The 12500-nt window shown below is 34.1% G+C and overlaps 1 protein-coding gene across 1 annotated transcript in view; it reads right to left on the bottom strand.

The window, feature by feature from the left end:
• Positions 1 to 12500, bottom strand: part of tmem117 (transmembrane protein 117) — a 58435-nt gene that overhangs the window by 10236 nt on the left and 35699 nt on the right. Inside the window, exons 4-5 of the mRNA XM_077230960.1 lie at positions 8186 to 8285; positions 4138 to 4235 (exon numbers count right to left, since the gene is read on the bottom strand). Of these exons, the coding sequence (XP_077087075.1) occupies positions 4138 to 4235; positions 8186 to 8285 (198 nt within the window). The remainder of the gene's footprint in view (positions 1 to 4137; positions 4236 to 8185; positions 8286 to 12500) is intronic.

A 12500-nucleotide genomic window follows, 5' to 3' on the forward strand; every position in this document is an offset into this window, starting at 1 on the left:
GCACGGATCTAATATACTGTTACACATGCGATTTTCTCCCATTTGTTTTCGTTCACGTAGGACATAACAGACTATTCTTACACTGAATACTTCACAGTTCACACAATGTGCATTGTGACATAATTGTGTGTGTAATTGTGAAAGAGAAGCGCGAGCACTGCATCGAATTCTTGTTAGCGGCTTATTGTGATTAACGTCAATAACTTAAAGGTGCAATGTGTAATATTTATGAGGATCTATTGACAGAAATGCAATATAAGATCCATAACTATGTTTTCAGTGGTGTATAAAGACCTTACTTAATGAACCGTTATGTTTTTATTAGCTTAGAATGAGCAGTTTCTGTCTACACACACCTCGGGTTCCCGATCATTGAAATGCGTCGACATGTTTCTACGGGGACCCTAAACGGACAAACGCGTTTCGTTACTATGTTGCTCTTCGTGCAAGGAAGCAAGCTTAGTTCAGCGAATAAAACACTGACACAATGATGAACAAGTAACAATAATATTCGCAATAACATATAGTTTTACTGAATAATTAAGTAAACATCATTTCTTAATGTATCCTTGTAAAGAAACCTCATTGCTGAACTGGCTACTCTCTGCTGTCTCAGACGACGACATCACTTCCTGTTGGCCACCGTAACCAGTGTTGCCAGATTGGAAATGTCCAATTATCGTAACAGAAGTTCAAAATTATCGTATTTGGAAAAAAATTATCGTACACGACGTAAACCTGCAGAATACAGCTATTTATCCCAACATGTAGGATGGATTGTTTGGTTTTGTTGACGGGGGAGGGGGGGGGGGGGGTTGACGTGTGTCAACACGTGTGTGTGTATGCGTGCTTGCGTGCAGGCAGGCGAGCCTGCGAAATGATTCTGGGTCAGAGAGAGAAGCGGTAGGATGTGTGTTTGGACGAACGACTGAAAACTCTGAAATTATCGTACATTATGGGATTTTTTTCATTATTAATCGTTCATCTGTTCGTACAGAGGTCAAAATTATTGTACAAATATGATAATTATCGTACATCTGGCAACACTGACCGTAACTTCTGTTGGTTGCAATTCGTAACCTCACCACTAGATGCCGCTAAAAATCACACACTGCACCTTTAAAGTAATTTTAAGTAGTGCTTCAAAGGTAAAGAGTGTAACACTTTAGAAAATACATTTTTGAAATTTGTGAATCGATACAAATCGGTAGAAGATGGAATCGCGATTCATTTATAAATCGTTTTTTTCCTGCACCTCTAATAAGCAGCGGAAGATCTCTTATGGACATTTTTGTCTTTTTCAGGTTTGTTTGTTTCATTTTGCCTGTGTTAATGCCAACTGTATAAATTTTGGCACAGGTGTGTATTTTTATTGGAATTTTACTATTTCACCCCCATTTCCTTTAATAAATCTATTCTGCACTAGTAACACAAAATAATTCCTCTCAGGACCTTTTGGACAAAAATGTCCCCATTGAAACCCATTAAAACGGCAATTTATAATCCCAGGGCCATTTAACTATAAAATAATGCAATCTTTGTCAATAGGCTTTCATTCTGTTGGCAAGGCTTATATTTTTTTACAAGTTGGTGCCATTTTCTCAGGTTTAGCCTATAAAGCAAATAGTCGCTTTATTCCTGTTTTCTGCTTCTGCATATTATAGAGACAATTGGATAAATTATGCAGCGATAATTGTGTGGGTGTTGGTATGGATGTCAGAGTGTGTTTTGTATGTGTGTAATAAAAAAAATGTGTGTGTGCGCTTGTAATATTTGAGAGAGAAAAACTCTCCCAGTGAGTTTTACTGCATCTAATGGGGAAGATCTGTTACACACACTCACCGAAAGCTCATTTCTGGAGATATCAACCTCACATTTCGTACACAACTTTTTTAAATTTATAGTTTTAGCATGTTTTAGCAGTTCAACATGTTTAAAAATATATACATTTTATATAAAATAATGTTCATAAATAATTTTCATAAATTTAAACCTCTTATTTTTATTTTTTTTACTTTAAAAAAAATGTTTTAACTTCAATAATAATCTGCAAGGGTCTTCTTTAAAATGAGATCATTGTGCTCACAAGCTTCACATTTCTATGACAGTTTTTTGACACGGACATTTTTTGTCCCCTGTGGACCTTTGTGTAACTTTTTTTAATAGATGCACAAGGGTTACACACACACGGTTTCTCAGCAGAGTCTGTCGTGAACGGTGTGTGTGTGAAACGAGTCTGCCGTTTTACTAATGGATGGAGACGCTGCGAGAGAGTCCATTAATAAGAGACGTGCAGAGCCAGAATGAAATGTATGGTATAATGCACTTCTGATGGAACCACTGAATAATACAGACGCCAGATCAGTTCTTCATGTCACTGATGAACACATTCATCAGCCAATGAAAGGCCGGAGCTGATCTCGGGTCAGTGCTTGACGTGCACTTTTAACATCGCAACACTAACACTAGCGAGACGCACAGCTGGATGTCACTTTGATATTGATGATGAAAATGTGCTGCTAAAAACAGCCAAATGTTTCCTTTGATGATGTCACTAGGTCAGTAAAACTGACTTTTTAATGAGTTTTTAATTAGTCTTCACATGCTTTTATCTTGCTTATACTTTAAAATCTGTCAGTGAAGAAAGACGAAATGCACTCGCATTTTATAAAGTAAGAAACATCTTTTTTTTAACCATATTTAATAGTATTTATTTCTTATTGTAAATGATTCACCATTGCATGATATCCTAAAGAAATTTTTTTCACATCTTAAATGAACTAATTCTAATTAATTATTTAAAATAAATTGCAATAGAAGTGTATTATTGTTACTGCAATAGTAGTGTATTATTAGTGTATTATATACTAAATGTAGTTTTTATTACAAATAATTCAACATTTTATAAATAATAATCGCATTAATAATGTAAGAAAATACACACCTATTAAAGAAACTTAGTGTTAATTTTTATAGTTTTTTTATCTTTAATGTATTTTTAGATTTTTACTGGGAAAAAAAGTAGATCGAAATATTAGAAGAACAGGAGAATATAATATATGAGTGAAATGTTCCTTTAATGAATCAGCTGACATGAAGGTCAGAGGTCATGATGTCAGGAGTGTTCAGCCGTTTAAAGGGTTCAGGGTCAAAGCGTGTTTTGTTTCGGGCTCTCGTTACCGTGACGAACAGCGGCATTGATCGATTTTCTGCGCGCGTCTCTTTAATTAAACATGCTGATGATGAGAACAGGGATTAAAGTGCTGTTATTAACACACATTTACACTCACACACACACACACACACACACACACACACACACACACACACACACACACACACACACACACACACACACACACACACACACACACACACACACACACACACACACACACACACACACACACACACACACACACACACGCACACACACACGCGCACACACACTCACTCTCATACTTTCTCACACACCCACACAATTTAATTTTATGACAAATTAAATATTTTATTAATATTAAAATAAACATTAAATTAATAGATGATATTAATATAATATGAACGTTAATTAGTGGCACTGCATAAAAAATTAGTTTTTAATTAGTCTTTTTTAGTGTTTCTCTGCACTGGGAGATTTTTCCTCATGTTTTTAACTTCTTTATATCGGCTTATATTGTTTATACTTTTAAAATTACAATTGACTAACGCAGAGTCCCTGTCCACACAATAAACCCTTTATCATATTTAAGCATGAATAAAAACATGATTTAGTCACTTTATCAATATCATTTCCTTCAGGACGTCACACGCACACGACCTCACTATAAGCCCATTAAAGCAACATTCCTGTTCAACACGACTTAAGCTGACAGAATCTGTGACACGCAGTCAATTACCACAGAAAATCATTTCAACTCGCGCCTCGTTTCATGTAAACAAGCAGAAATCATGTTTACATTCATATAGACGTCTATGAGACGAGGGTTTAAAAGCAGACATGTGCTTCTGGCATTAATTATTCAGTAAAATCTGGAGCTGTACAGTGTCTAAATCCTGCTTTTATGAGTGTGCGACTGCTGTTGTGGATTGATGAACCAGATTCAGTTCTGTTTGAGCAGATGTGCAGTGTGAACACACCAGAACAACACGATCCGGTTGTGACCCTGCCTCCAGTAGTGCCTCGCGGTCCGGCCCCAGTCCGGGTAATGAGTGTCCTGCAGCATCATGTCTGTCACCTTGGAAACAAACAAACAAACAAACAAACAAACAAACAAACACTCCTTATTTACTGCGTCAGTGACAGGGTTATTATCGTCAACTAAATCTAAAACCATAAAAAAAAACGTGTTACGTGAAATATATTTTCTAATAACATTAACTGAAATAAAATTTAAAAAATGATTTGAGAAATAATAATAATAATAATAATGACAAAAACCCAACTAAAATTACTAAAACTAAAATTAAAGTGAAAACCAAAAATATGAAAATAATAGTATACAAAACTATAATAGTATTTAAATGATATTAAAACAGTAAAAATTAACTAACTAAATAAAAGCTATTCCATTTCCAAAATATTTTCATGTAATAAAGTTCAGTAGCATATCTGTTTTAACTTTATTTATTATATTATTTATTTCCTAATAAATTTCGTAGTCAGTGCATGTTATTACAAGAACATTTTTTGTTTACAGTTAAAAAACTTATTTTAAATTAAATCAAATCATTATTTTAGTATTATTGCGACTACTATAATCATTGTATTAAAATTTTGAATTAGCTTTTGTTTTAATTTTAGTAATTTTGTTGTATTTTTGTCTGCTTTTAATATGTCTATAGAGTTTTTAATTTTTATTTCAGTTTTAGTTATTTTAGTACACTCAAATGAAAAGAGAAGTGTTGTCTTGGCAACTAGTTGAAATAATAACTAGTTGAAAATAAAAAGGTTTTATTGAAATCTTTTATTTCATTGCAGGAAACGTTTATTTTAAGTACTTTTTTTATGGTTTAGTAAGTTCAATTTACAACAGTATATTAAAACCCTGAATAAAATTAACTATTACAAAATTGCATATTAAATATTTTTTTATTTCAATAGTCATTTACCACTACATTTAGTTTTGATTATGACAAATTAGGATAATAAAATAAATAAAATTAAATTATCTAAAATAAATAAATCTAAATTAGTGCAATCAAATCGATTAATCGTGATTAATTGCTATAACATAAAAGTTTGTGCTTATATAATATATGTGTGTACATATTTACATGTACACAAACACAAACATATATATATACACACACACACACACACACACACACACACACACATTATATAAAGCACAAACTTTTATGTTATAGCAATTAATCACGATTAATCGATTTGATCGCACTAATCGAAATCTATAAATAAATACTTGTAATATGTAAAATATATTAATATGCATGTCATTATAATAAATTGACCTTATGCCATATACAAACCTCTAATCTGTGTGCATCATCTGTTTGTCAAGTGAACAACAGTTATGCCCTATTGAGTGTGCGCACTGCGCAGTGAGCCTGACTAAGGTCAGGTGACGGATCCCTTCCTTCAGAAAAGAAAGACTGAAAACTGTGGGGAGGGAAAGAGAAAGTGAAATAAATCTGTAAATCTTTCATCACGGCTCAGCCAAACCACAGCCTGTGACGAGATGAAGGACTGAATTAATACGCCGTCGGTAATGTCTCGATTCAGCACTTTGAGACGCTCGTTCGCCCTTCGTCTTTCTCTTCTCTCGCTCCTTCGTTTTATCCCTCTCTTTCTCTCCTCCTCTCTTCTCTTTTGTTCATCGCTGCAGTTTGAACACAGGAATACTAATGTCCCGAAAGACACACACACACACACACACACACACACACACACACACCTGCACTCGCGTGTCACTGAGAAAAGCTCTTTGATGCCGGATGTTGTCGGGAAGATGTTTGTTTCATGCGTGTCCTTGAGTGAACTTGGGAAAAACTTGTTTTCATCGCCACGATTGTCAACATTTATAATTGTGATTATACTTTACAAACAGATGGTATAGAAAAACTGAAGTACATACAGAGTGTCAATCAACGTGAGTGACAGCTGTCAGTTTAAACATCACTCTTGCAAATAATTCCACTAAGCCTTTAAAGTCAATATGGGATCAAAAGAAGCTATTTAAATATATTAAAACTACAAAAATATATAGGTTCTCATTTAAAATTCATGACTCATTCACATCAAATTTATACAGTTATACATCAAAATGAATCATATGTATGCACATTTATGCAAAACTATGGTAACACTTATAATAAGGTGCCATTACACTGTAAAAAATTATGATCATTAAGTAATGACATATGTTTTTACAGTGCTTCAACTCATTAAAATAAGTTAAACAATTTAAGATTCAACTTATTTTTTAATGTCACTTTAATGTAATTTAAGTTGAAATGACTCAAACATCCAAGTTAATTGTGCTTAAAAAAATAACTTTTTTCCTAGTTAACAGTGATTAATACATTGATTTAATTAATTAAAAACTGTTCAATGTTAGTTCATGTCCAATCAATAATATTAACAGATACAACTTTTGATTTTAATAAATTATTAGTAAATGTTGAAATTAACATTAACTATGATTAATAATTGCTTTAGAAGTAGTTTTCATTGTTAGTTTATGTTAATGTACTTATTGTGAAGCTTTACCAAATGTATTATACTGTATGTAAAATTATTTCACTGTTAATAATAAAGTGTAAACGGGACAAAGCAGTGCAACATTAATGGCTTCCAGTGTGAGTGAACATGATTTTAATCATATTTTTGAAGCGTTATTAATTTCCCTGTTTTGCGGTTGCAGCTTTAAGGAGGATTTATTGCTTCCTCGATGTGGTTTTATGGCAGAGTTTTTGGTGCTAAACGAGGAGTTTGTTGGTTTAGGCGATCTCTAATGTCACATTCCCTCTGGGAACGTTTCGCTTTTCCACCAGAGTCAATTACTAACAAAGAATTACAGAAACATTTGAGACGCGAGGAAGGGTCGGCAAGGTCAAGAATTCTCATAAAACAGTTTCATGTTGCTTTAAAGTTGCTTCAGTCAACATGAAATCAAAATACACCCTTTTTACTTTAATATCCATCACTGGTGTTACTTGAGAACGATTCATTGGTGCACAATATTTGAACTTTATTATTGCCAGCCTTTGACCTGAAAACCCCACTGATATTTTAAGTAAATATTTTAATAATTTAACAAGTTCTCTGATGTGGGTTAATGGTCACATGACATGCAGCTGAACTAATAAAATAACACAATTTGTGTACATAAAATAGTTTTACCTTGATTTTTATTGAGTTTACCTTAATAAAAAAACATGGTAAAATCACTGAAATGCTCTACAATAATTTGCATATTATGATAAAATAAACCAATGACCAACAAATAATTACAATTAGAAAACAATTTCAAATATTTTATATAAATTATATATAAATTATATATAAATTTATCTAATAATTATATTATAGCAGGTAAACAAATAAAATACCACACTTTTTGACTGGGATATAGTAGATAAAATTTTAGCCTTTCTCATTATTAAAAAAATTACAACAGCACTATAAAGTACAACTGTGTTTGACTGATTTTATTAAATGGTGGCATGTTGAAATACATGTGTTCTTTATATTTTTTCTTTACATTTCTTTATATATATATATATATATATATATGTGTGTGTGTACATATATAAAAATATATGTGTGTGTGTGTGTGTTTTAACGGGCATTTTCCTCATTAACACTGTTCAAATATATATATATAAATGGTTAAATATATATAATTATTAAAATAAAATAACTACAATTATAGCAGGTATAAAATATATATTTTTGAGTTTTGACTCTTTTGAAATTATTTATCATTTTTTTTTTCTCCAATGTAATGAATTATTGGCTTATCACAAGCTTGCAAACCTCAGTTTGGGAAACCCTGAAAATCTTTCATCAAAATGCAAAACTTTCTCCATCAAGCTGTTCAACCATTCTCGTACAGAACGGCCACGTTTTACTCCACAAGTCGATCCCATTCAATTACGTTACGGAAGTAAAATAGGTTTTGAGTGTCGTTTCATGTGGACTTTAAACAGGTTGGAGTCTCACCATCCACGCGGTCACAAAATCCCCCATCCACGTCCCTACAGCAGCGATCTTCATCAAACTCTCGTTCCTGATGCCCATGTACTCCGTCACCATGTGAGGACTGTAGAGAGAGACACACAGGTCAGTCTGATGCTTTCTGATGTTGATCAGATCACGAGATGTGGCGCTTCGCTTCTCCAAACGTGCTTATTCCACGTGACATTCGCTGGAAAAAGTGTTTTTTAATTTTTTTTATTGATTTTAAAGAATTACAACTACAGTCAGGGGTGTAAATTGAGTAAACAAACAAAATAAAAAAAGAATAAAGATACCGTGACAAACTTAAAGGTGCAGTGTGTGATTTTTAGCGGCATCTAGTGGTGAGGTTGTGAATTGCACCCAACAGAAGTTATGGTGGCCGACAGGAAGTGATGTCGTCGTCTGAGACAGCAGAGAGTAGCCAGTTCAGCAAATTCTTTACAAAGATCAATTAAGAAATTAGGTTTACTAATTATTCAGTAAAACTATATGTTATAGCGAATATTATTGTTACTTGTTCATCATTGTGTCAGTGTTTTATTTGCTGACTTTAGCAGCTTCTTTACACGAAGAACAACATAGTAAGAAACGCGTTTGACTGTTCACTGTAGAAACATGTGGATGTAAGTAGACCCGCGGTGTGTGTAGAGAGAAACGGCTCATTCTAAGCTAATAAAAACATAACGGTTCATTATGTAAGCTCTTTATACACCACTGAAAACATAGTTATGAATATGATATTGCCTTTCTGTCAAGAGATCCTCCTAAATATTACACAATGCTCCTTTAAAAGTTAAACAAAAATGTGAAAATGTTTACAGATGGAAACACACTTGGCAGCTTTCTTATTTTTCAAACCAATTGTGTTTAGGTATTGTTGAATTTCTGATCTTAAAATTAAAAGCAAAGGCTTGTTTCCTCTAAATTTACATTTATGAATACTGAATTTAGCTAACAGAAGAAGCAGATTAATTAAGTAATATTCCTTTTGTCATAAGAGAAAAAAAAAATAACACATTTTTAAAGCACAGTTGAAAGCTGAGCATGATGAGCCTTAATAAAGGAACAGAAATCTAACCAAAAACAAACTGAATGAGGACAACTATAATAAATGCTAAAATATTTCTGGATAAAGTGTTTCAGTAACGCTACAGGACACGTTAACGTCATCACAAACACAAATAAACTTCAGAGGCCTTTATAATGCAATCAGGGAACGAATGACTTCCAGAAAATGATGCAAAAACACAGCCAGGCGTTCATATGTTGTGACAGCGAGTGAATGTAATCTTCTTTACGCTGCTTTTGTGCCGTCAGAAGTGTTTACAGGCCTTGAATAGGTACAAACTCGCTAATCTGCTTATGCACATCAGTTGGTGGATTGCAGACGGCGGGAAACGCTGAACAGGGCAAATTCTATTGTGGACAACTGACAAGCGGATTGGGTTTTTAAGCCTCATTCTGAACCGCGTTACGGATAATAACGGCTTTATTCTGTAAAGAAGAACATGTTTTAACAAGCGTTTCCTCATTAGCACCGTTCATCATAGGCCTGTCGATGCTGAGACGCCATATTCACATTCATGACTGTGATGACGTGTTTTAACGGTAACATAAATCCTGCAGTTTTATAGGTTATATATATATATTTTTTTTTTTTAAAGAATTTATGTACATTTACAACACTATATTTTGTATTACATTACCTTTGCATCAAATTACAAAAAATAAATAAAAACGCTGCTGTGAGGTTGTTTATAGAGAGCCTAAGCCCCTCCCCTTCCGGTGGCCAATGGGACCTTATTTCGGAAAAATATTGTATGGTAGTCAATGGCGAGAGACAACAAATATTTGGATCCCGTTTGAATTGTGCCCTGAATTACACACATGATGTTTGTCAATTTAAAAGAGACATTTTAAAGTCAAGAAAGTCTCAGTTTGATGTAAAACTGTTGAGGTATAAGACTGTGAAAATACGTTATTACAAACACTACATACACCGAAGGCGCACATGTGACGTCATACCTTTTCTCTCAATGAATGAAGCTAACTTTACTGAAGCTAACTGTACTGAAGCTAACTTTACTGAAGCTAACTTTACTGAAGCTAACTTTACTGATGCTAACTTTACTGATGCTAACTTTACTGATGCTAACTTTACTGAAGCTAACTTTACTGAAGCTAACTGTACTGAAGCTAACTTTACTGAAGCTAACTTTACTGAAGCTAACTTTACTGATGCTAACTTTACTGATGCTAACTTTACTGATGCTAACTTTACTGAAGCTAACTTTACTGAAGCTAACTTTACTGATGCTAACTTTACTGAAGCTAACTTTACTGAAGCTAACTTTACTGAAGCTAACTTTACTGATGCTAACTTTACTGAAGCTAACTTTACTGAAGCTAACTTTACTGATGCTAACTTTACTGAAGCTAACTTTACTGAAGCTAACTTTACTGAAGCTAACTTTATTGAAGCTAACTTTACTGAAGCTAACTGTACTGAAGCTAACTTTACTGAAGCTAACTTTACTGATGCTAACTTTACTGATGCTAACTTTACTGAAGCTAACTTTACTGATGCTAACTTTACTGATGCTAACTTTACTGAAGCTAACTTTACTGAAGCTAACTTTACTGAAGCTAACTGTACTGAAGCTAACTTTACTGAAGCTAACTTTATTGAAGCTAACTGTACTGAAGCTAACTTTACTGAAGCTAACTTTACTGAAGCTAACTGTACTGAAGCTAACTTTACTGAAGCTAACTTTATTGAAGCTAACTGTACTGAAGCTAACTTTACTGAAGCTAACTTTACTGAAGCTAACTTTACTGAAGCTAACTTTACTGAAGCTAACTGTACTGAAGCTAACTTTACTGAAGCTAACTTTACTGATGCTAACTTTACTGAAGCTAACTTTACTGAAACTAACGTCTGTCATGTTTTCTATAGTCTAGCGTTATAATCGTAACGTTACGCCGTCATGCCTGTGTGTTTTGTACCAGACTGCACACACACACACGAGCTTGGTGACGTACATAGTGCGAGACGAGAGATGTAGTTCATTGAGTGATTTTCACATAAAACTAAATGTTACTCTTCTGTTTTATGACTTTCTTGACTTTCATAATTATCTTTTAAATTGACAAACATCATATGTGTAATTCAGGGCACAGTTCGGACGGAATAAAAAGATAAGTTGTCTCTCGCCATTGACTAAAAGTTGACATCTTTCTCTCTTCTGACTGCCATTATCAATCCCTCTCTTTTTTCCCTCTTCTTGAAAGTTGTGAAAACACTATCATGGAGTTTTTCTTTTGCTATTTGAGCAAATGGGAACGAAAAATATGTTTAATGTGGTCTCTTATTCACCGCTATAGAAGTTTACCCAACTATGACGACTTCCGCTTCTGATAAACCTGGAAATATATACATATATATTTCTAATTTCAGTTAAAGGTTATTTTATTTCAAGTAAGGATTTTTTACTATGAATTAAAAAATCAAATTAATTAAAAATTGCACATTAATTATTAAATTACAAATTCCGAAACCTGGTTACAGATCATCCTGTAAACGAGACAAGAGCAAGTGTTTAACAAGCTTTCATCCTAAACACGTTCATGGCTCACTAATCTACAGCTAATCTATAAAACAAACGAACGCTTGACCCGCTGTCATTACTGTCTCATAATGCGTGAGATTGAATCTGTATTCTGTGCGTTAGAGCGCATGTCGAGATCACCTTCTCCCCGCACACGATAAAGCCGCTTTGATTAGAACGAAGATTTATTGGTGCATTAAGTCAGTTTCACACACCATGTGGTTGTGGACCACGGCCAGCCTGGCCTCGAGTCCGCCGGGAGTCGTTCAGCAAGGACATCGAGCCGATCGATCATACAGGAACCATCCGATGCTCACGGGTGTGTCAGTGTGTTAGTGTGTAACAGAGCAACTAGTTTAGGTGCGGTTTTACAATATTACACGCAGGGCAATGGTGCTATATGGCAGAGGCTGAGGCAAACACACACACACACACACAGACACAGACACAGACACACACCATGGGCGTAGGTTTGGTCTCAGCTTTGGTGGGGACATCCACCCCCCCCCCTTCCCCCCATTCTATTCTTAAAAAAAAAAGTCCATTAGATTAAACTGGGAAGGGTCATAAAACTTGCATATTGTTATCCTAGGTTTACTGCTTCTATTGTTCTCAATTGTAAGTCGCTTTGAATAAAAAGTGTCTGCTAAATGAATAAATGTAAATCTGTTGTGGTTTGATGCGGTCTT

This window comes from Siphateles boraxobius, unplaced genomic scaffold (genome assembly GCF_051911475.1).
Source record: "Siphateles boraxobius isolate OS27281-9 unplaced genomic scaffold, OSU_SipBor_1 158, whole genome shotgun sequence".
Taxonomy (NCBI): domain Eukaryota; kingdom Metazoa; phylum Chordata; class Actinopteri; order Cypriniformes; family Leuciscidae; genus Siphateles; species Siphateles boraxobius.